Source organism: Euprymna scolopes, chromosome 46 (assembly GCF_053919585.1).
Source record: "Euprymna scolopes isolate OS-2025 chromosome 46, ASM5391958v1, whole genome shotgun sequence".
NCBI classification, from domain to species: Eukaryota; Metazoa; Mollusca; class Cephalopoda; order Sepiida; family Sepiolidae; genus Euprymna; species Euprymna scolopes.
In genome coordinates, this window is record NC_136527.1 from 139,843,232 (window position 1) to 139,869,683 (window position 26,452).

Below are 26,452 nucleotides of genomic sequence, written 5' to 3' on the forward strand. Positions count from 1 at the left end.
CTTAAAATATATTTAACGAAATATAAATAAAAGTATGTTTTTCTTTATTGCAAAAACTAAAAAGTTTTTAAAGAAATAGAAATTAAAGTTTATCATTTTTTATTGTTAAAACTTAAAATATATTTAAAGAAATATAAATAAAAATGTATTATTTTTATTGCTAAAACTAAAAAGTTTTTAAAGAAATAGAAATTAAAGTTTATCATTTTTTATTGTTAAAACTTAAAATATATTTAAAGAAATATAAATAAAAGTATGTTTTTCTTTATTGCAAAAACTAAAAAAATATTTTTAAAAAATGTAAAAACATAACAGTTTATTCCACTATTAAAAGAAATATAAAAAAAAAAATTATTCTTAAAACTATAATTAAAATATCATTATCATTTTTTAGTGCGAAAACTAAAAAAATATTAAAATAAATGTAAAAAATAAAACTTTATCTATTCATGGTTAAATCCAAAATATTATTTCAAGAAATAAAAATATGTTTACTCTTTATTATTGAAAATGAAACAATTATTAAAGAAATCAAATTAAAATTTTGTTTGTATTTTTAATTGTTAAAACTAAAATATTATTAAAGAAATAAAAAGAAACGTTTTAAAACTAAAACAATTATTAAACGAAATCTAAATAAGTTTTATTTGAATTGTTAACACCAAAAAATATTTTTAAAAATTCTATTACAAGAATTACAAACAGACACCATACATAAATCCAAAATGATCACGCTGCCTGCCAGTACTTGATGCATGTTTTCCAGATATTATCAGTCCATTTTATTCAAAATGATAAAATTCTTACAATATTTCCTAAGTGAGTCATTCTCTTAAACAAGTTATAGTAACAGGATGTAGGAGACTAACTTACTCAGTCATTATGTACTTTCAAATGACATGAATAATCTTCTCGAAAATTAGGAAACATAATTCTTCTTTTGCTTAGAAGTATTAACGCTCTGCTGGTTAGTTAAAACTACAAAAAAATTTTAAGAAACGTAAAGAATAAAAGCTTTATATTTTTTATTGTTAAAACTACAATAACGATAATCACAAAAGATATTAAGTAATAACGACTCCGGTTGGTTTTGGTTATGTAACATTGTTTTTAGTATTATTTTGGTATTTTTACTTATATTCACCACAAACAAGGCAAATTACCATTGAAACGTAACAAAAAATTAGGAATTATGTCTACAGAACTACTCTATGTATAGAGTTGCGCAGCGAGACGTCTATTCATATTACAATTAAATTTCTGCATGTTAATACAATCGGAGAAGTAACACCGAATTTTAAAATCTAGCAATTACAGGGAATGACCTTTCAGAATAACAAGCTTTACAGCATTTTGGGGATCTTTACAATGAAAACGTAATATTGCTGCTTGCCTGCTTAGTCAGTGGGTATTTGCGTTCAGGAGGGCACCAGTGACACGAGTTTGTCAGAGCACATTTCATTGTAAAGCAAACATAGAGATGCAATATTGCGGCGATGGAACAGAGGTTGGATTGTGGTTGAAAGTGAGAGACGTATTAGGTCGATAACTCTTTTGGGACTATGTCCAATAGAGAAAGAAATGTAGAAAAATAAAAGTTTATTCCACTTGTATAAAAAGAAATATAAATATTTTTTATTGTTAAACTAATAAAAAAAAATTAAAGAAATAAAAATAACTTTACTTTTCTTTATTGTAAAATCTATAAATAAAATATAACAGTTCATCATTTTTTAAGTGTGAAAACTAAAAAAATATTAAAATAAATGTAAAAAAATAAAACGTTATCTATTTATTGTAAAATCTAAAATATTATTTCAAGAAATAAAAATATGTTTACTCTTTATTATTGAAAATGAAACAATTATTAAAAGAAATCTAACTAAATTTTTTTTTTGTATTTTTAATTGTTAAAACTAAAATATTATTAACGAAATAAAAAGAACAGTTTTTATTGTTAACGAAACGTAAAGAATAAAAGTTTTATATTTTTTATTGTTAAAACTACAAAAAAAATTAAAGAAACGTAAAGAATATATTTCTTGTTTAAACTAAAAAAATATTTTTAAAAATGTAAAAAAAAGTTTATTCCACTTGTATTAAAAGAAATATAAATAAAAGAAAATTTTATTGTTAAAACTAAAAAAACATTGAAATAAATAAAAATAAGTTTATTTTTATTTATTGCAAAACCTATGAATAAAATATAACAGTTCATCATTTTTTAAGTGTGAAAACTAAAAAAATATTAAAATAAATGTAAAAAATAACATGTTATCTATTTATTGTAAAATCTAAAATATTATTTCAAGAAATAAAAATAAGTTTACTAAAACAATTATTTATTATGTATTTTTAATTGTTAAAACTAAAATATTATTAACGAAATAAAAAAAAACAGTTTTTATTGTTAAAACTAAAACAATTATTAAAGAAATCAAATTAAAATTTTGTTTGTATTTTTAATTATTAAAACCAAAATATCATTACAGAAATAAAAAGAACAGTTTTTATTGTTAAAAGTTAACAAATTTACCGAACTTCCATTACTATCGATTACTATATTGTCCTTTTGACTACTCTACACTCTTTAACCCTTATCCTTGAGTGGCCTATCGGCTTTGATAAGTGGTGACGCCTATGTAAAAAAAAAAAAACCTAAAACAATTATTAAACAAAATCTTAATAAGTTTTATTTGAATTGTTAAAACCAAAAAAATATTTTTAAAAATAAAAATAAATGACTTTTATCTTTTATTGTTAAAACTACAAAAAACATTTAAAGAAACGTAAAGAATAAACCTTTATATTTTTTATTGTTAAAACTAAAATTATTTAAAGAAATGTTAAATATGTTACCATGACATAGGCTGACATATATTCGGTGAGTTTCTAACTGTATTTTGTATAGTTTTTTAGTTTTAACTTATTTTCTCAAGGATGGACAACTGTTGTCACATCTGGGCAGGAGCTGCTAAAAACAGCCTATCCTGCCTTGACAGAGTACAAAATAGGCTTCGTGGCCTAGTGGGTGATTCCCTTTTCTCTTTCTTGCAACCTCTCTCCCACAGGAGAGACGTTGCAAGCCTGTCTTTGTTTTATCGTTACTACCATGGCAGGTGCTCGTCTGAACTCCAATCTCTAGTTCCCCCCTCGCCAATCTTTCACGATAAACAACCGCCTAGCTGTAACCACTGTCAAAATTTTTCCCCACTCCTTATCTGTGCCAAAATCAAAGCGTAGATTCCATGAACAAAGCTTCTTTCTTAGAAGTGCACGCCTGTAGAACTCTATTCCGGTTGCCTGTTTCCCACCTGACTACAATCTGGATGTCTTCAAGTCCAATGTAAACAAATTCCTGATGAACCGCCCCCCCCTTAAGTAAGACACTTTATCAAATCTCCTACACTAACGTACTGTACACACAATAACCCTTATCACCGAGTGGCTTCCGGGCCTTGATAAGTGGTGACTACCTTGCAAAAAAAATAGAAAACAAAAAAAAAACTTAACGTACTCAACAGAGAGTCCGTCGCCATTTGTATTTTTCAAATACACCGGTAAACACGATATTTTTCGAGCTGAATAAACATTTTATATTAAACTAGTGGGGGGGGGGGTTCCCGGCGTTGACCGAGCGTTTGGAGGTGTGTGTGCTTGGGCGAGGGTGGGGTGGAGGGTGGTGGTGTTAATCAAAACATAAGAATAAGCGAAGTAAAAAAAAACTAAACTAAAAAACAGAAAAACGAACGTTAAAACTTCTTTAAAAAATCTGAAAATAACCCCCCAAAAAAAAGACGTGTGAAAAATGGCTTAAATAGCCCGGTTTCAATATTAAAATTTTAAAAATCGAAAAAAAAAAAGAAGACATCTCACACCATGATTCGAACCCAAAACGTTTAGATAATGAGGCCGCGCTCTAAGCAACTGAGCTAAGACGACGTGGCCAAAATTCTGTCTTTAAACTAAATCAGGTTCCGACGTCATTTGCGAACTCGTCATGAGAGGAGGGTTTTTGCTGACCCCCCCCCCCTGTAGAAAAGTGATGAAATCATCACAGGGTGAAAAAATTACCGTTATTTGTCGAAGGTTGGAAGTTTAAAATGATACCGATCTGGCGACAATCCGTGCTCCGTGTGGAAAGTTTTTGCGAGACATACAAACACACATTTTCGCTTTTATATATATATATAGATAAAAATACTAAAAAATTATCCAGTTAGATAGAAAAGTAACTTTCTTTTTTTTTCTTTTTTTTACACAGTGATCACCACTTATCAAGGCCCGGAAGCCACTCAGGGATAAGGGTTATTGCAAGTACATTACGTTAGTATGGAGATTTGATGAAGTGTTTAATTAAGGGGGCGGTTCATTAGGAATTTGTTAACATTGAACTTGAAGACATCCAAGTTGTAGTCCGGAGGGAAGCAGGCAGACGGAACAGAGTTCCACAGGCGTGCACTTCTAAGAAAGAAGCTTTGTTCATGGAATCCGCGTTTTGATTTAAGCACAGATATAGAGTAGGGGAAATTTTTCACAGTGGATTCAGCTAGACGGGTGTTTTTCATGAAAGACTGGCGAGGGGGACCAGAGATTGGAGTTCAGACGAGCACCTGCCATGGAAATAACGATAAAACAAGGATAGGCTCGCAACGTCTCTTCTGTGGGAGAGAGGTTGCAGGGTAGAGAAAAGGGCATCCCCCACTAAGCCACGAAGTCTATTTTGTACTCTGTCAAGGCAGGATAGGCTGTTTTTAGCAGCTCCTGCATATGGCAACAGTATTCCATCCTTGGACGTACTTGGCTTTTATATAGATAGAGAATTGCATCAGTAGTGAGATATCTTCTGGAGCGGTAAAAGGATCCCACCATCTTTCCAGCGACCTTGGCAACAGACTTGATGTACGTGTTCCATTTCAGATCAGGAGTAAAGGTCAAACCCAGAAGCTTGTCAATACACGGGGCCTCACCCAGTCGAGAGCTATCCATCACAATTGATGCCAGCTTGGGATCAGAGCGTTGATGATGTAAGGATAGGAGTTTGGTTTTGGATGCATTAAAGGTAACCAGCCACATCTTCCCCCACTGAACCACGCGCTCGAGATCAGAGGAGAGAGAATCAGAGAGAACTTTGTCATTTACAGCCTTTGATGTGTTGCCGTAGATGGTCGTGTCATCAGCATAGATGTCAACGAATGATTTAACTATGTGTTATCTTGCCTTTGATAACATTTATTTGTTATATATGTTTTTTTGACAACTTTTTCGAATGTATGTGTATAGTAAAACAAACCCTATCTCCCTCCTTAGAAAACACCCTAAATAAAGTATAACCTCCAAAAACTGTCGCCCTAAAAATATAAAATTAATGACCCTAAAATATAATACAAATACTAACAATTAGTCAATTACTCGTGAATTTTTGTTCAGAAGGGACGTGAAATAAATCGACACCGTCTACTTCCGGTCCGTCATGCATGGTTATCCTGTTTGTGTATGTACGTGTATGTGTGTTTGTGCATATATTTGTGTGTGTGCGCGTGCTCGCGCGTAATATTGTATAAACGATTATGTGATTTCCACTACTACCCACTGCAACCCCCTCAAAGATTTCACCCTCATCCTACTACCCCTTCTATTTTCTATTTAACATGGTTTACTCCCACCATGTCATAGTTACTACGACTACTACAGTCTTAGTAATTCCATCTTTCTTTCCGTGAATATATGGTATTTTTTTATTATTATAATCAAAAAGACCTTTTCATGCACAGAAAATATAATTTATATATTTTATTTCGTCAAACAAGTTTAAAAAAACAAAGTTAAAACGGTTCCATTAAAATAGCGATATGTCACGAACCAAACAACACCCTGCCAATATTTTGAGCCAGAAAAAAAAAATAGTTCCCAAATCAAACGAAATCTAAGAAGAAAAGAAAATTAAATAAAACACATAATTCCAGCTAGAATAACAATTTAACAAACTTAAAATAAAAAATAGAATAAACAACGAGAAATCGTTAAATTTGCGATTCGTTAAGCGAAGGGGGGAGAGAGGGAAGTTTACACTGGCGGAGGAATACAGTAAAAAAAAAAGCACAAAATGGCGGATGTTTCTCCATTGTTAACCGTTTTTTCTATCTATTAAACACGTTTTATTATTAATATTATTAGTATTATTCAGTCTTCAAACTGCTAAAGAGGTAAGGATCGCGAATTAAATTTTATATTTAAATTTTTAATAATGTTTGAATTTCAGGTACTTCAGTGCGGTCCGGTACAATTAGTACCGCACTCAAATAATAATATTATTATTTAGAAAGCCATTCTTAACACGAGGAGGGAGTGGAGGTGATTTTGTTAACTATTCTGTACTTTCACCTAACAATTCAATAAACAAAACGTGGTACTCATGCAGAGACGGTACCGTGGTGAAATAATGTTATTTAGAAAGCCATTCTTAGCATGGGGAGGGGAGGGTGTTTTTTTTTGTTGTTTTTTTTTACTAATTCTGTAATTTCACCGAACAATTTAATAAACAAAATACGGTACGTGTGCAGAATACGGATCGTACTGAAATAAATAATGTTATTATTTAGAAAACAATTCTTAACATGTGGAGGGTGTTTTGTTAACTATTGTGTACTTTCACCTAACAATTTTATAAACGTTAGATGGCACTTATGCAGAAAAGGTACCGTGTTGAAATAAATAGCGTTATTATTTAGAAAGCCATTCTTAACATGGAGAGAGGACAGTGTTTTGTTAACTAGTTCGTACTTTCTCTTAATTTAATAATCAAAACATGGTATTTATACAGAAATAACATTATTATTTAGAAAGCCATTCTTAACATGGAGAGGGTGTTTTGTTAACTATTCTGTACTTTCACCTTTGGCCTTCGGGACAAGATCAAAGTGTCTGTTCTTCAGATACTGCACTTTAATTTCTTGTTCTCTGTCAGTGGAAGAGAAATCTTTCACGACTAAAACAATTTTTATTTTTGTTCCTTTTCTCCACATTAAAAAACGACCCTGGTGTCTAACTCTGCCCTCGTGGGGAGACATTGTAAATAGGAACAATTTAATAAAAGGGTGCTTGTTTAGATAGAGTAGACAAATCGATTTCTTTTTATATACGTCGTTTTAAGCAAAAACAATTTGCCATGTCGAAAATAGTAATATATCCAAAAATTACGAAATTCCTCGAGTAGGACACCTGCTATTGTGTTTTGGTTAAAAATTAAAAAAAAAAGAAAGTCGATCACTAACAAATATTGCCCACCATGAACAAGTAATCAAAAATATTCCTTCCAAGTTATGTCCCCCTCTGTCTACTTTATAATGTCTAAGAAAAATGCAATTTTACCCAATTTTTCGTAAAAATTACTTTTAACTATCAGTAACTTCGTAGGCGATGAATCTTCGTAATTTTTAGATGTGTTACTATTTTCAACATGACAACTAAGTACGTAATGTTTTTGTTTAAAAACGCCATAGCAAAAAAAAAAAAAAAACTATCTGCCGACTCTCCTAACAAGCATCAAAAATGAAAAAAAAAAAAACGTTGTTAATGATCGTTTTGGTACTCTAGGGTCTGCCAAACGACTATGAAGAACGGAGCGCATAGTCTTATGACGTCAGACTTGTGTTAACTATACAAACTAGTGAAAAGCAGAAGCGACTTAATGATTTTTTGAAACCTTTATTTATCTTCTTCAAACTGCAGTTAATAATTAATCTTTGTTATAATTTTGTTAGGTTTTAAGATTTACAGTTTAATGATTAATAATATTATAAACATTTGTATATTGGTCCCCCCCCCCCCAATTTATTGGAGAGGAACCTACGTTTTCAGTGGCATCCGTGCTTCCGTGCGTCTCTTAGTCCAGACAATTGCCAGATAACCGTCCATTTGTTTTTCCTGAAATTTTGCCACAAATTGTATTTTATTAAATAGATGTGCACAGTAAAAAAATTTTTTTGCAAAAATTCCCGTTGCATCCCCAGGGGCTCAAAAGAGGTAAAAAATTACACTTTTTTGTGCCCCATAGCGTTTGATCCATCCATTAGATTTTCCTGAAACTTGGCCAAAATGTGGAGGCCATTGTTCTAAACATAAATTCAGTATGGGTGACCCTAGCAAAATTCTGGTTCGCATCTCTCTGGGACTTTTAGGGCTAAAAAAAAATCATGCCTTTTTAGAGGTTTTTTTCATATTGCTCAAAAACTTGATATGTATGTCTATGTAGTGGGTTTCCATGGTGCAGAATTCAAATATACACGTCCTAAGGCATGAAACTGCACCATTTGTCCATTTTCACTAGATTTGGCATTCCTAGGAGCTCAAAAGGGGTCACAAATGCCCCAAAATTGCAAAAAATGACACTTTTTACCCCATAACTTTTGTTGCATCTATTAGATTTTTCTGAAACTTGGTGAAATTTGAGGGCAATATTGGCCCTTCACATTTCTCACATTCATCATTTCTTCACTATTTTTTGTGGTGTCATCTCACATGCAGCACCAGAGGGAGATCACGCATGCGCTGCTTGTTAAATATGAAATACGATTTTATTAAACGGTTCATTTCATTAATTACAGGTTTCCATACTTTTATTTAGTAAAAAGATATAAACTAGATATGTTAGTGGTTTACAAAATTTTTATTATTTGTGCAATAATATTTTTAAATCGGTTTTAATCTGGCAATAAAATAGCTGGCAAGACCCATGTTTATATTATAACTTAATATTTTAAAAAAGAATTTAAGTGCAATTAATTAAGAAAATCTATGTTGTAATGGAACATTTTTAGATAATGGAATTTTAATTGTTTTAATCTTTTAAAAATTAATTAATTTTTAGGAAGTGTCTTTTCTTTGCAATTCTACTGATAATAGTATATATTGATTAGAAAAAAAGCTATTAAAAAAACATAATATTAAATTTATATCAATTTTTTAATTGCAACTTCAAGGTAAATGTTTGTTCAATGCATGTATTTAAACTCTATCCATCTCTACTGGACTTTGATTGATATTTTTACAACCACAGGAAACAAAGTTACGATTGAGCAAAGTTGGCAAAGAATATTTTAAAATTGATAAGATAAATCGGCATATATCATCCATTTTCATATAGATAATAGTTTCAGAATTGTTTTCATGTATAATATGTAAATATTTGATAATTATTAATTGTGCGGAAATTTCTTTAAAATGTTATCTTTTATAGAAATTCAAATCCGCTTAACGAGGGAAAACGGCTTGCTATGTGCTCAGCTGACTAAAGTGAGTTTCGTTGTATTCTTTTAAAAATAAAAAAAACGTTTTTTTCTGCGTTCAAAACGAAAACAGAAAAATCAATTTCATTTTTTTATTCTGCGTTTGTCAATGTAAAAAAATTATTTTCAAGTTTTTCAAATTTGATTTCCAAACAAAACTATTTTGTTGTTTTTAATGCTTGTAGTACACATGTACTTAAAAAACAACAAAATGTACGAAGTACATGCGTATACTTGTACTTAAGGTTGAATTGTGTTTTTTACTGGTAAAAAAACCCAAATATATAACACATAAAAGGTACTTGTGCACTTATGCTACCATGCTGAAATAATAACGTTATTATTTAAAAACCCATTCTTAACATGGGGAAGGAAGGGTGTTTTGTTAACTATTCTGTACTAAGAATTAAATAAAATATATTGTGAAACTTGAATTTATTTTTAACTCATTGTCACAACCATTTTTTCAAATCTGTAAAACAAACCCATTTTTTTTTATCTAAATAATAATAATAATAATTAGGCAGTTCGATAAAGAATTTCATTGTGATGCATTTTTGTAAATTTCTACCTTGTTTCTACCTTAACATTTTTCTTTAAAATGATTACCTTTTTGGGTTTCCGGGTATGCTGAAAATGAATATCGCATTTAAATTTTCTGCAGATAAGTAGCTTTCCGAATATTAAGCAATGTCATTTCTTATGTTATCGCTGGTGGCCATCTTGGTATGTGCGCATAGTTTCTTGGGGTTACGTTTGCGTGCTCGCTCGTGCGTATCAAGATGACCACCAACGATAACATAAGAAATGACATTGCTTAATATCTGGAAAACTACTTATTTGCAGAAAATTTAAATGTGATATTCGTTTTCAGCATATAAAACCTAAAAAAAGTAATCATGTTAAATGTTACGGTAGAAACAGGTAAAAAAAATTACCGTTTTATTTCTTTGTTTACATCGTTGAATTTTCAGTACACCAACAGAATAGAAATGACAAACATTACCATTAACTGGTGAATATATAGTTGTTGCTTATCAGGATTCCTGGTATCCTGGCACTGTGAAAGTTACATCAAGGATTCATATAAAGTACGATTTATGGTTGCATCTCCGAAAATAGGTGTATATTTGAGGCCAGATAGAGAGGATTTAAAAAATTGAAAATTTTACTGGTCCCAAAATGCATGAGTTCTGGCCGACTATGGGAAATTGCCATCCGAAATCTATATGAAAAATTTTCTTTGATTTATTTCTGAGATTCATATCTACTCAATTTTTTTTTCTTTGAGGGGAGTAGTAAATACCGGCCAAGAAGACATTCAATGGCTACACCCCAGATTAAGCTCCCCTTTGGTGAGGAGGCAAGAAAATGCTATATTTAAATATCACTATAATACTTAGTTTTGTTCATGAATAGACACCCACTGTATGATACATGCGCCAGTTAAAAAAAATTGAAATTTGAACGTCTTAATTTATAATTCATGGCTTATTGTAAAAAGAGATACATCAGATTTGACTGCATAATCAGAAAGAGCACACAATTTTACATAAGAGTGCCAAGTTTGATGAGAATAGCCTGAAAAATAAATAAATGGTGGTGAAATTACCGAATTTCTTGAAATGTTGAGGTTCGTAATTTAGCCCACTTTTCTTAAGAAAATGTCCACGGAAAAGCCTAAATTTTGGCATTTAAAATTCTCATAACTTTTGAACTACTGATGGTATTTGCATAATTCAAACGGTTTTAAGCATCTTTAACACAGCTCTTTTCATGCAAGTTGATTAAATAACAATTATATAAAAAGAAAAAATCAACTTGTAATGCTACTATATGTATATATCTATATCTATAATATAAAGCTGAATGTGTGTGTGTCTGGTCACAAATAGGCTCCTATATGGTTGACTATTTTAAAAAACTGATTACATATAATGATAGAAGATGTATCGAGACAGGAATGGGTATGTTTGATCTGGCAGAACAGTGGTTCATTAAAATTGTGGGGTCTGCGTCCGCACCTGGTCCACAAAGTATGGAAATTAAAAATTTGAAAATTAAAAAAACATTTACAAGTGTTTCTGATATAGATGTACATAATAATACTTTGATAAGTATGTTTTAACTTAAATAGGGATGGTATAATAAAATTGTGGGATCTGCGTTCGCACCTGGCCTCCATAGAATGAAAATAGACACAAACTTTAATAAAGACTTTTCATATCTATCTGCGTAAGTATACTTTGATAATTATGTTTCAGTTTGAAGAAATATGGTATAATAAAATTATGGGGTGTTCTTTCGCACCTGACCTCCATAGAATGGAAATATGTCACAAAGTTTAACAAGGTTTTTTAATATAGATCCACAGAATATTGTGATAAGTGTTTCAGTGTGAACAGGTATGGTATAATAAATTATGGGGTTTATCTATTTTATTTTTACTTTCATCATATTTTGCTTTGGTTTTGATACTCCCAAATGCAAAGCTATCTCTTTACAACCCTTCCTTTTCATAACCTACCATACTTTCATAAATCAGAGTCCATTTTCTGTAGGCTGTTTTTGAACCCAGTCAACGACAGGTACTTTTGCGAGTATATATATAATGTGCACTTTGATACAGCACATTTTTAGTCGCAACACAAGCACTGAATTTATTAATCCAACTAATTTTCCTCTCTCTTCTTTACGTATCTTTTGAACAATCAAATCTATTTTTAAAATGTGCTATTTTATAACAACTGGTAACTATAAAAAAATTTTTTTTTAATTGGAGTTCAAAATTTTTTTAGATGTGGATTTATAATTTACTAGCGGGGTTGCCCGGCATTGCCCGGCATTGCCCGGGTGTTTGGAGGTATAAAAGAAAAAAAAGTTTTGGTAAGCAGGTGGGCCTTAACGCGAAGGTGGAAAAGAAAGTGTGAAAAACGTGGCATCTTACCGCTCGACCATGGCAGGACAGGAACTGAAAAGTCTTTTAATTTAACGATAAAAAAGTGAAGTGACAGGGGCGTAAATTTAATGAGGTCAAACATCACACCATAGTGGAAACTTAACTTTGGTTACCAGCCTGTTTCTGCATATTTGTTTGTTTCCCCCAAAGATGTTGGAGAAACGATAAAAAGGGGAGTGTCCAACTGAATAGCAGTTGTCTGATATGACGGGTTTTGGCCGCATTGATCAAACCTCATTGCTTTCTGGATACATGCCTTTTATAATCAGTGACCCATTAAAAAATTTCATTCTTGTTCTACCTTAAGTCTAGTTGTGTTTTGAAGTAAATAAACGCTTTAAAATAAGTTAAAACACAAAACACTTACCCAGGTAGATAGAAGAGTAACTTATTTGGGATTTGGATAACGTCATGTACGTATCAAATGAGAGAAAGATGAAGAGAAGTTGAAAATATTGAATTATTATTTTTTTAAAAACTTCACGTGTGTGTCGACATTTTTTGCATAGACTTAACTTTGATAATGATTGAATTATTTCTAACATTTATTTTATTCGACCATTGAAATACATGCATTCTCTTTTTTTTTTAATTCAGCGATTAAAAAGTTACGTGACAGGTGCATAAATTTAATGAGGTTAAACATCACGCCACAGCGGAAACTTAACTTTGGCTGCAAGCCAGTTTCTGCCTATTTTGTTTGTTTCCCCCAAGATGTTGGGGAAAACCAGCTCCCCAAAAACTTATTTGGGATTTGGATAACGTCATGTACGAGAGAAAGAGAGATGAAGAGAAGTTGAAAATATTGAATTATTATTTAGAAAAAAACTTCACGTGTGTGTCTGCATGTCTTGCATAGACGTAACTTTGATAATGACTGAATTATTTCTAACATTTATTTTAATCGACCATTGAAATAAACGCATTCTCTTTTTTTTAATTTAACGATTAAAAACTTAAGTAACGTGTGCGTAAATTTAATGATGTCAAACATCACGCCATAGCGGAAACTGCATATTTTGTTTGTTTCCCCCCAAGATGTTGGGGAAAACCAGCTCCCCAAAAAAGGGGAGTGCCCAGTTGAATAGCAATTGTCTGATATGATGGGTTTTGGCCGCATTAATCAAAGCTCATTGCTTTCTGGACGTGGGTGCCCGGTGTTGCTCGGGTGTTTGGAGGTGTAAAAGTAAAAAAAAAACAGTTTTGATAGGAGGTAGGCTCGAACCTGTAGCCTTGAGACGAATAGCCTGATAACTTAACACGACACTACAAGGGCAGAGAAGTGGTAATGGTTGAAATTAAATGTTTAAAACAGCAGGTGGTCAAACATCACATCATATTAGAGAAATGAAATCACAGCATGAATTTTGTAACATAACAGTCAGTGAAATAAAAGATAGACACGACCTCTTTTTGTAAATCGGGCATATTATAATCTAGGAAGAATATAAAAAGTTCTAAGACCCCCCCCCTCCCAAAAGTCTTTGGCGGACATACACAAAAAATGCATGCACACACATTTTCACTTTTATATATATATACTAGTGGGGGGTACCCGGCGATGCCCGGGTGTTTTGCGGGAAATAAAACTCCAGGGGGTGGTTAAAATAATAAAAAAAAATGTTTTGGTAGGTGAGTATGAGGATCGAACCTGAACCCTTGAGGCAAAGTTGGAAATTAAAGTGGGGAAAAAAAAAAGTGTGACGTTAACAATTGGGCCACTGCGACATACAAAGGAGACACGTTTGAATTTATTTATTCAACTATTAAAAACATGTGTCCGCAATAAAAGTTTCCATTTGACCTAATTAAGAAGGTCAAATAGAAGTCACGCAGTTCACTTTTGCTGCGAGGCAGCGGTTGCGTTTGTTTACCCAAATTTGACCGTTTTTTTCCCCAACAGATGTTGGGGAGGGGGAAACTAGCTCCCAATTGTCCAGATTGAATAGCAATTGTCTGATATACAAGCTTGATCAAAGCTGATTGCTTCTGGACGTTTCCCGGTGTGATTGCTGGGAACGGTGTCTTATCTTTGAATTAGTTTCGTCTTTTTATACGAAAAAGCCCAATCAACACACGAGAAGCCAAAATAGCAATAATTTTGTAAAAAGTCGACATAAATAAATCTATACGCTACATGCGTTCTCAAATCCTAGATATCATTATCTATGGCCTATATAAACAGTTCTAAGCAATAGTAACCCCCCCCCCCCCCGGGAGCGTGTGCGAGAAAAGCCTTTGCGAGACATACACAAAATGGTCACACACATTTTGCCTTTTATATATATATAGACTAGCGGGGGCACCCGGTGTTGTCCAGGTGTTTTGAGGTGTGTGTGTTGAGTAGGGGCAAATCAAGACAAAAGAATAAGTAATAATCCTGTTATGATAAAAAAAACAAACGATGTTAAAACAAAAATTAAAAAAGAAACCGCGAACGTGAGGGAAAAAAAAAACAAAAAAAAAAAACAATGTTAAAACTTCTTTAAAAAATCTGGAAAATAAAAACAAAAAACAGCGAACGCGAAAAATAGGTATGTGTGCTGGCGGGGGTAGATGGAAACTTAAAGTATTATTATATGAAGTAGATATCTCACTGCTGATGCAATTCTCTATCTATATAAGAGCCAGGTACGTCCAAGGATGGAATACTGTTGCCACATCTGGGCAGGAGCTGCTAGAAAGGACTTGTCCTGCCTTGATAGAGTTCAAAATAGACTTCGTAGCCTCGTAGGAGATGTCCTTTTCTCTTCCCTGCAACCTCTATCTTACAGAAGAGATGTTGCGAGTTTGTCTCTGATGTATCGTTATTTTCATGGAAAGTGTTCGACTGAGCTTCAGTCTATGGTCCCCCCTCGCCAAACTTTCACAAGAAATACTCGTCTGGCTGTAAACACTATCAATAATTCCCCCCACTCTTTATCTGTGCCTAAACCTAAACGTAGATTCCATGAACAAAGCTTTTTTATTAGAACTGCACGCCTGTGGAATTGTCTTCCGTTTTCCTGCTTTCCGGCTGACTACAATATGGTTGTCTTCAAGTCTAACGTAAATAAGTTCTTGATGAGCCGTTCCATATAAGTTATCAAATTTAACAAATTTTCATTACTAATGATTATTATATTGTCCAATTGCTACTGTACACTCTTTAACCCTTATCCTTGAGTGGCCTCTTGGCCTTGATAATGAGTTGATACCTATGAAAAAAAAAAGAAAAAGTCCAATGTGAACAAGTTCTAATTGAATCGTCCCCCTAAGTAATCCAAGTTTCAAAATTCCCACTGTTTACTATGCTAAAATCACAATGACTAATGTATACCTATTAACCCTTATCCTCGAGTGGCCTCTTGGCCTTGATAAGTGGTGACACCCTTGTAAAAAAAAAATAATAAATATCGAAGAATTACATATACCACAAAATGGAATTATAACATAATTTTTGTGTTCAACTAATAAATGCAAATTATATAAATTTGAACATTTCAAAATTAACACTTTTTCTTATCACTTGTAAGCTAACTTTTTAATTAATGAAAGTTTGCTTCAAATATTTTCTAGGAAATATAACAGTTTTTATACAGTAATAAAAAATTTGAAAAAATCAAAAAAAATCTTTTGGGGAATTTAGAGTATTTTTAATAGAATAGGAAGAAAATATTTGCAAGATTTTATAGAATAAGGACATAAGTTTAAAATATTTTCGTTTGTGTTCATAGATTAGCGTTTAATAGACATTACACAATGCATATTGTAAACAGAAGCAGATATGAATGAATATATGAAAGGAAATAACATAGTTTAATAGACGTTACACCATGAAGCATATTGAGGTTAATAGTCTGATGACAACACGACACCGCGAAGGCAGTAACTTAAGCAGAGTTTTTTTTTTTTTTTTTTTTTTTTTACAAAGGCATCACCACATTATCAAGGCCCAGAGGCCACTCAAGGATAAGGGCTAAAGAGTGTACAGTAGAAATTGGTCAATATAGTAATCATTAGTAATGAAAATTTGGTAAATTTGATAACTTATATGGAACGGCTCATCAAGAACTTATTTACTTTAGACTTTAACACAACCATATTGTAGTCAGCCGGAAAGCAGGAAAACGGAAGACAATTCCACAGGCGTGCAGTTCTAAGAAAGAAGCTTTGTTCATGGAATCTATGTTTAGGTTTAGGCACAGATAAAGAGTGGGGGAAATTATTGATAGTGTTTACAGCTAGACGAGTATTTCTTGTGAAAGTTTGGCGAGGGGGGACCATAGATTGAAGCTCAGTTGAACACTTTCCATGAAAATAACGATACATCAGAGACAAACTCGCAACATCTCTTCTGTGAGATAGAGGTTGCAAGGAGGAGAAAAGGACATTTCCTACGAGGCTACGAAGTCTATTTTGAACTCTATCAAGGCAGGACAAGTCCTTTCTAGCAGCTCCTGCCCAGATGTGGCAACAGTATTCCATCCTTGGACGTACCTGGCTCTTATATAGATAGAGAATAGCATCAGCAGTGAGATATCTACCGGATCGATAGAAAGATCCCACCATTTTTCCAGCGGCCTTGGCAACAGATTTGATATACGTGTTCCATTTAAGATCAGGAGTAATGGTCAAGCCCAGAAGCTTGTCAAAACTTGAGGCCTCCTGAAGACGAGAGCCATTCATTTCAATTGATGACAAATGTGGATTAGAATGTTGATGATGTAAAGAGAGAAGCTTGGTTTTAGATGCATTAAAAGTAACCAGCCACTCCTTTCCCCATTGTACTACGTGCTCAAGATCAGAGGAAAGAGAATTGGAGAGAACTTGGTCGTTTACTGTCTTAGATGTGGTACCATAAATGGTAGTGTCGTCAGCATAAATGTCTACAAATGATGTAAGGATATGATTTGGAAGATCATTAATGTAGATCAGGAAAAGAGTTGGGCCCAGGATGGATCCCTGAGGGACACCGGCATTAATACTGTGAGCTTCTGATTTCTGCCCCTCAACTACTACTCTTATGAACCTTTCAGAAAGAAATGATTTAATAATTGAGAAGACTTTTCCAGCTATACCATAGCTAGCGATCTTATGAAGTAAACCTTTATGCCATACCCTATCAAAGGCTTTAGATATGTCAAGAGCAATTGCCCTAGAAAGATTGCCACCATCGAGAGATTTGCTAATCCTATGCGATATAACTGTAAGGACATCTGCTGTAGATCTAGCAGAATGGAAACCATATTGAGTGTCACTAAGAAGGTTATTTTTGTTGAGATGGTTGATTACTTCTGTATTTAACACAGATTCTAGCAACTTACTCATGACGCACAGGAGACTTATTGGCCTGTACTGAGAGGGGGATGAGCGATCACCTGAATTCTTAAATACAGGGCATACTGATGAGATTTTCCAGGGAGATGGGAAACTATTCTCCTTAAGACAACGTTTAAACAGTTTTGTAAGTATGGGCGCTAGTTCAGGTTGAAGTTTTTTGAGTACTATAATTGGAATACCATCAGGGCCAGTTGCTTTACTCGAATCAAGGTTTTTGATTAGCTTCGCAACATCACGTACAGATATACGTATATCACATAGCGTGTTTTCTGATACAGGAGGAAATATTGGGGGTTGGCGGTCTTGGTCGCAAAGGGTAGAATTAGCTGCAAAGTTCTTGACAAAGAGTTTAGCTTTGTCTGATGCTGATGAGATTACTTCAGGTCCATTGATAATAGTTGGGATGGAGCACACGCTTCTGTTCAGGATTCTGTTTGCTATTTGCCAAAACTGGTGGGAACCAAGCCGCTGCTCAGCTACTTTGGACTTAACAGATTGAGCATACAACTCTCTTGCGTTCCTTATTACTTTCTTACAATGGTTGCTGGCAGTCCTGAAAACGGCTTTAGTTTCCATACATCTATTACGTTTGAAGCAGTGGAAAAAGTGATTTCTGTGCGCAATGGCAGCAGCACATTCTGGAGAGAACCATGGCTGGCTGTTAGGTTTTTGCTGAAACTTTTTAGAGGGTATTAAATGGTCAATACCTACAATTAACCATTCAGTCAAGTCTAATACTATAGAGGACACATCCTTTTTAAACATGGAATGCAGCGGTAGATCAGATATAAATGTACGGAAGCTATCCCAGTCAGCCTTAGTGTATCGATATACTGTAGGATGAAGAGGTACGTCTGGGGACTTATTACATTTCATTTTTATCTTAATTGATACAACAGAGTGGTCGGAAAATAAGTGTTTATAAACCCAGGTGGTTTTCTAGTCAAATCTCATGCCATAGCAGCAGCAGCACACACATGCACACATATATACATATATATATATATATATATATATATATATATATACATATATGTGTGATCGTTTATGTATATTCATGTTTATTTAATTTATTTATTTGTTTGTTTTCTATTGTTATTGTTAGTTTTAAAGCTATTTTGTATCGCTATCCTAGAGTAAGTTTTATTTTGTGAACACAGTTGTTTGCTATTTCTCGTCTACAGTTTAATAAATTTTGAGGTTCTTTAAAGTACAGGATAGCAAATTTTTCATGGAGGCATAATTTAGCTGATTGGCTAACTAGAAATCCTCAACATATATAAAAACAAGAAGCAACCACAAAATTCGCGCATAAGCCTGACGAATCCTACAGTGGATGAAACGCAGAATATTCAGTGTAGCTTAATCGCCATATATATTTTATAAATTACTAACTAGCTCTACCTACGTATTGAGCACTTTTGAAGTAAATACTTAAAGTTTACGCATAAATCTATACTTTCGTATATTAAATTTGTGTGAGTAAATTAAATAGTTATACTTCGCTCCTAAAACAGTCGAGCACTCTCAAAAGAATTTATTTCACCACATTAAAAATAGATATGGAAAGAGTTAATTTCGAAACATCGCTAAAAAACATCCCCACACCCAGCAAGCATAGCTATATTATTAAATTAATCCAAAAATCAGATGAACTAATACGCCGAATGCGATGGCGAGAAAATTTCTTCCTTAAAAATGAAAACGTAAACAAAAAAGAATCCTATTGTTTTAAAACCCTTAAAAATGCGAAAACAGTAGACCTTTTGATATACTTTGAAAATGACCTTTTAAACGTAATTAAAAACCTAGAATTCCACAATCAACCTAACAATTTCCAACGGAAACTACACAAAATATAAATACTTTATATCATCTATATATATAATATACAGTGGTTGAATGAAATGAAAAATACACTTGGCAAAATTGCTGGTTAACAGATTATATTCAGTAATCAATATGGTATAAATTCAAAATATTATTAGTGACAAACTATTTATATTTTATAAAATATTTTTATTTTATTTATTCAATAAATGAAATGTTAAATTTTCAGTATTATTTTAAATTAATTATTCCTAAATTAATGAAGTGGCAAAGTTCTAAGATTACACTGATATCGTTTTACAATTTTATATAAGTGTGTATATATATATATATATATATATATATATATATATATATAGATAGATAGATAGATAGATAACCAATAAACCTTAAATAGACTTTTGATATACGGAATTTAGCCAAATCAAGGTAACGACCACAAATTCTTTCAAGTAGAGCTTTATTAAATTCAAAATAATCTTATTCGAAAATATAGAGCTATTCACAAATTTATTAGGACATTATTTAATAATTATTATTTTTGGAAATTATTGGGTATATATTTGTAAGTTGTATATCACAAGTCGAGATTTCGACGATCTGTATAACTTCTTCAGAGCTAAAATATTTCTGAACCGAATTCAATGTTCGATTTGTTTTGTATATGTGTTATTCACATACATAAATAATTCTATCAATGTGTGTGCGTGTGTGCCTTCACATCACACTTTTAAAGGAGAAAAACTGAATGACTACCAAACACCATCCTCAGGTATCTTCAATTTCTCTGTACATCTGTCTTATTGGAAGTAAACCCTGACCAGATATTCACAATGGTCATAGATCCAAATAACATGACATTAATGCAGGCATACCCGAAGAGTTGATTTTGCCTAATTTCTATGCACCATGGAAACCCACTACATAGACATACATATCAAGTTTTTGAGCAATATGAAAAAAACCTCTAAAAAGGCATGATTTTTTTTTAGCCCTAAAAGTCCCAGAGAGATACGAACCAGAATTTTGCTAGGGTCACCCATACTGAATTTATGTTTAGAACAATGGCCTCCACATTTTGGCCAAGTTTCAGGAAAATCTAATGGATGGATCAAACACTATGGGGCACAAAAAAGTGTAATTTTTAACCTCTTTTGAGCCCCTGGGGACGCAACGGGAATTTTTGCAAAAAGAAATTTTTTACTGTGCACATCTATTTAATAAAATACAATTTGTGGCAAAATTTCAGGAAAAACAAATGGACGGTTATCTGGCAATTGTCTGGACTAAGAGACGCACGGAAGCACGGATGCCACTGAAAACGTAGGTTCCTCTCCAATAAATTGGGGGGGGGGCGGGGACCAATATACAAATGTTTATAATATTATTAATCATTAAACTGTAAATCTTAAAACCTAAACAAAGATTAATTATTAATTGCAGTTTGAAGAAGATAAACAAAGGTTTCAAAAAATCATTAAGTTGCTTCTGCTTTTCCATAGTTCGTATAGCTAACACAAATCTGACGTCATGAGATCATGCGCTCCGTTCTTCATAGTCGTTTGGCAGAGCCTAGAGTACCAAAATGATCATTAACAACGTTTTTTTTGTTTTCATTTTTGATGCTTGCTAGGAGAGTTGGCAGATAGTTTTTTGTTTTTTTTTGCATTACGTACTTAGTTGTCATGTTGAAAATAGTAACATGAGTTTTATTTTTACTGATTTACTATTAAGAGAAAAAAAATGATCTCTAATGTGGTTATATTTGTAAATACTTAAAGTTTACGCATAAATCTATACTTTCGTATATTAAATTTGTGTGAGTAAATGAAGTAGTTATATATATGTATATATATATATATATATATATATATAGAGAGAGAGAGAGAGATGATATAAAGTATTTATATTTGTCTAAAAAACATCCCCACACCCAGCAAGCATAGCTATATTATTAAATTAATCCAAAAATCAGATGAACTAATACGCCGAATGCGATGGCGAGCAAATTTCTTCCTTAAAAATGAAAATGTAAACAAAAAAGAATCCTATGAGTTTAAAACCCTTAAAAATGCGAAAACAGTAGACCTTTTGATAAACTTTGAAAATGACCTTTTAAACGTAACAATCAACCTAACAATTTTAAACGTAAAAACCTAGAATTCCACAATCAACCTAACAATTTCCACACAAAATCGTTAGAAACATAAACAACTCTAATAAAATCTTTGTAAAAGCAGATAAAACATCATCTATATATATATATATATATATAGATGATTTGAAATGGCAAAATTACAAATAAACTAACTAAACTGTTTAGAAGGTCAAGTTTGTTTATATTTTAATTTTCATTTATACATTTTCTCTTTCTTTTTTAATAAAAGATAACATTTTTTATGTTCATAGTTTTATTAATAAAGAGAAATATAATAAAGTCGTATTAAACAGAAAAGTATGATTGATTTGTTAACACCTTCAAATGTTTAGTAAACCTAGTTAACACCTTTCCATGAAAAATTATACAGAAATTAGGAGAAACACACATTGGTTAAATATTTGTTTATTTATTTTTTAATTTTTGTGCTTATATATAAGTGTGTGTGTGTGTGTGTGTGTGTGTTATTAATTAACAATTTTTTTTATTTACAGATTTACAATTATTAAAGAAAACGATAATTTTACAATTCAGCAAATGTCAGAAAAATGTAAAAATGCAGAAACCCGAGAAGGAACGTTTCACTTATGAAGTTTCTAACCCTACACAATCTGTAAGTCCTTTGTAATTTATAGTAGATAATCTAAAGTATTTGTTTTGACATGATCCTATTTTTTATTTCCAGAATTAAAACTATTAAAGAAAAAAAAGAATTATCTTATGATTTGGCTAACTGCATTAAAAGTAATGCGGTACAGAAAAGAATTATAATATGATAGAAACAAGATTGTCTCAAATTTAATCATAGGAAAATAAATTCAGTTTTAATAGAATAAATGTGTGTGCTGATTTCATTAAAATACAAGGCCGATAGCCATTAGTCGCATGCTCTGGTGTAATGAATGCTCTGGTGTAGTGAATGTAGGATTGGCATGAAATTCTTAAATTAAATAGACAGGTGAGCTCCGTTGACAACTCTGAGATATTACGATTTACATGTGATATAAACAGTTTTAAATAGTTGTTAGGCGAGCGACCGCTTCTCTAAAAAAAGCCTTTTGTAGACATACAGAAAAAGCGAACACACATACATACATACATTTTCGCTTTTATATTTATAGATAAAAATAAATTATAGTAAAATAAAAAAAAACAGTTCATATTAGTCAACACCCGGTACTTGTATTGGGTTGGTTACTGAAGCGTGGTGTCTGCACAGATGCTGCACTTGCATCAAGTGTCGTTAGTCAATGGAGGGGGGAACCCTTCTATACTAAGGCAATTTTATTTCTGCAGAATTCCCTTTTGAGGGGAGCTGTTTATCTCCCACATTGTGTCACATTTTGTTTTGTAGGAAACAAATAAATAATCAGTTCATACTATTTTAGATAAACAATATTATCAAACAACATTAAATATTTATGGAACAAGGCTGATATCCATTAGTCGCATGCTCTTGCATAATGAATGAATGCGTGAATGTAGGATTGACATGAAATTCTTAAAGATAAACTAAAATGATCGAAAAATGGGCTGAAATGACTTAAATAAATAAAAAGTAAATGACTTAGAATGACTTTAATGAACTTAAGGATGAATTGAATGACCTTAAGAATGACTTGAATGCTTAAAAAATAGCTGGAATCCTTCAAAAACAACTTGAATGGCTCTGAGACTGACTGGTTGTAAAGTCGGTGATCATTTTACATTAAATTAATACAGAAAAGTGATCCCCCACTTTATATCACAATAAGTACAGCATGTAGTAAGAACAGATACTACACTTTGATCTTGGCCAAGAAAAGCTTAAAAAGCTAAGAACAGCATCTATTAACAACAGACCTTTGATCTTAACCAAAAAGGCCAAGCACAAAAGTGTTATGGACAGACCGACCGACGGAGTGACTTATAGAGTCGCTTGCACGTGGCTAAAAATATTGAGCACTCTTGTTTTCTCATTCTTTTAGGTTTAGCTCTTTTTAAAGACATCTCCCACATTTTCATTTATCATCTTTCATCCTATTTAGCTCCTTACACCAAGTTGCTTCATGGCTTGTCTGGAGCTTGTTATATGAAAAATAAGAGAAATCAGCTTTCGTTTATAGTAAATTTTATAAAGTATTTGTGTTTATCTTGACATAATCTGTTCTTGCATTCATCATCTTTCGTTTAATTTAAATACATATATGCATTTTTTTTTACATGGAGGTCACCATTTATCAAGGCTTAGAAGCCACTCGGGGATAAGGGTTATTGCGTGTACAGTAATCAATGGGATAGTATCGTAGTAATCGTTAGTATTGGAGATTTGATAAAGTGTTTTATCAGGAATTTGTTTATGGTGGACATGAAGACATCCAAGTTGTAGTCAGGTGGGAAACAGGCAAACGGAAGAGAGTTTCACAGTCATGGACTTCTAAGAAAGAAGCTCCTATTTACAATGCCTCTCCACGGGACAGCGTTTTTTAACATGGAGAAAAGGAATAAAAATGAAAATTGTCTCAGTCGTGAAGGATTTCTCCTCCACCTTGTTCATGGAATCTACGCTTTGATTTAGGCACAGATAAAGAGTGGGGGAAATTAATGACAGTGGTTTTAGCTAGACGGGTGTTTATCGTGAAAGATTGGCGGGGGGGGGGGCAGAGATTGGAGCTCAGACAAGCACTTGCCATAGAAATAATGATAAAACAAAGACACATAAATCAAATTAAAACTAGTGATGATTTAATTTAAATTAAACTATCAACTAAAACTTTCGGTTTGATTCATAGTAACTGATATAATATTTGTGTTTGTCTTGACATAATATTATTTTTTATTTTACAGATTTAAAACTGTCCAAGAAAAAGGATAATCGTACGATTCAGCAAACGTGATTTAAAGTAAACATGCAGAAACCTGAGAAGAAACGTTTCACTTGCGACGTATGCAATGCAACACTTTCTGACAAATCGTCTTTAACAAAACATTTACGAATTCACACAGGTGAGCGTCCTTATACCTGTGACATGTGCGGTGCAACATTCCCATGGATCGCGCACCTCAAATCGCACCTGCGGTCACACTCTGGCGAGAAACCGTTTACCTGCAAAATCTGCCCTTCGTCATTTGCACGAGCGGCACATCTAAAGCTTCATATAAGAACACACACAGGAGAAAAGCCATATTCCTGTGAAGAATGTGGCAGAGCTTTCTCACAGAAGAATCATCTAAAAGCACATTTAAAGACACACACCGGCGATCGCCCGTATCCATGTCATCTGTGCACGTCTGCATTTGCTGTTAAGTCGAACCTGACGAAACATATGCTCATTCACAGTGGAGAGAAGCCGTTTTCCTGCGAGCTGTGTGGGTCATCGTTCAAGCGGGGGTCGCATCTCAAGTCGCACATCCAAACGCACACAGGACTGAAACCGTATTCTTGCGGCGTCTGCGGCAAGGAGTTCTCGCAGAACTCTAAGCTCAAATCGCACATGCAGACTCACTCTGGGCTGAAGCCGTATACGTGCTCAGTCTGTGGAAACGCGTTCACAGAGAATTCGAATCTGACGAAACACATGCGTTTACACACTGGAGAGAAACCTTATACGTGTAACGCATGTGGAAAAGTATTTACACAGAATGGTCATCTTAAATCACATATGCAAACGCATACCTTATAGAGTGAGGCATGGAAAGGTGCCCAACATTGCCTGGTCATAAAAGAACATACAAAATAGGACTTGTGTGCAATCAGGTAGGAGCAAAACCGAAAACAAAATTTTGTAAGCAAAGAAAAATGACACATGCCAGGTATAAACCTGAATAACAAAGTCCATGGTTCCCTGAGGACACGGATGTTATAATGCAGCAAATAATACAATGTATATATACAATATATATAATACTAGCCTGGGTGGAAATATGTACTCGATATATTATATGCTAACCGGGGAAGGGAGGTGCCCAATGTTGGCCGGACATGTAAAAAAATACTGGACTTTGGTGCAATTAGCCAGAAGCAAAACTGGAAACAAAATTTTGTAAGCAAAGCAACATGCCAGGTATGAACCCGAAATAATTAAAGTCATTATCGATGGTTCCCTGATGACATGGATGTTATAATGCAACAAATTATAAATAATATGATGCATATATACGATTTATATAATGTTTTTTTATTTTATTTCAACCTAAGGTGTATTAACTTAATTTATTATAAGTTGTTTCAAAAATATCTGTTCACATCATCACATGATTTAAGTTAAAGGGAAAGATATTGTTTTACATATGAATGTTAAAAGCCAGGGGAGGGGAAGTAAGTAATATAGAGGGGAGGAGGGAAAAAGGGGGAACGGAGAGGGAGGGAAAAGACACTAGAGAAAAACCAAGTGAAGCATGCGTGGTCCCTCGGGAGTGCACAGTAAACGAGGCATGAAAAAATGATTAAGTTCAGCATTTGCTCCCCCCCCTCCATTCACGGAGAATTTGAATCTGACGAAACACATGCGTTTACACACTGAGAACTTGAATGCCTACTAGACACTGTCCTCGAGTGTCTAAGGTCTCTCTGTACAGGGGTTTGTCAGAACAATCTGGCATGAGGATACTTTTTCCATAGAAGTAAACCCTGATTCAAAATCACATTTTGTATTCGCTGCCCAAATAAGATCTCCTCACTATGGCTTACCCATATAAGCTTTTACAAGGTATCGTGCACCTTCTCCAAGTGATGTTACCTCAACTAACAGCATGAAACTGGATACTCCACCAGACTAGATAAATTCTTGTCCTGGATTTCAGTAAGACCAAGAGACCAAAATAAAAGATATAATACAACATATGAAAATGGTTAATTGGGGAGAGGAAAATTATGTTCTCAACTTCTTTATTAACTCAGTGTTTGAGAAATAAAGA

The 26,452-nt window shown here is 33.1% G+C and overlaps 1 protein-coding gene and 1 long non-coding RNA gene across 2 annotated transcripts in view; both read left to right on the forward strand.

Moving 5' to 3' along the window:
- Positions 1 to 25,701, forward strand: part of LOC145270215 (uncharacterized) — an 80,212-nt gene extending 54,511 nt beyond the window's left edge. Inside the window, exon 3 of the mRNA XM_080125847.1 lies at positions 24,436 to 25,701. Within this exon, the coding sequence (XP_079981973.1) occupies positions 24,436 to 25,218 (783 nt within the window). The 3' untranslated portion in view covers positions 25,219 to 25,701. The remainder of the gene's footprint in view (positions 1 to 24,435) is intronic.
- LOC145270841 (uncharacterized) lies at positions 5,753 to 9,300 on the forward strand. The gene is made up of 2 exons (XR_013865592.1): positions 5,753 to 6,206; positions 9,239 to 9,300. It is a non-coding gene; the product is annotated as an uncharacterized LOC145270841 (long non-coding RNA).
- Positions 25,702 to 26,452: the final 751 nt, after the last annotated feature.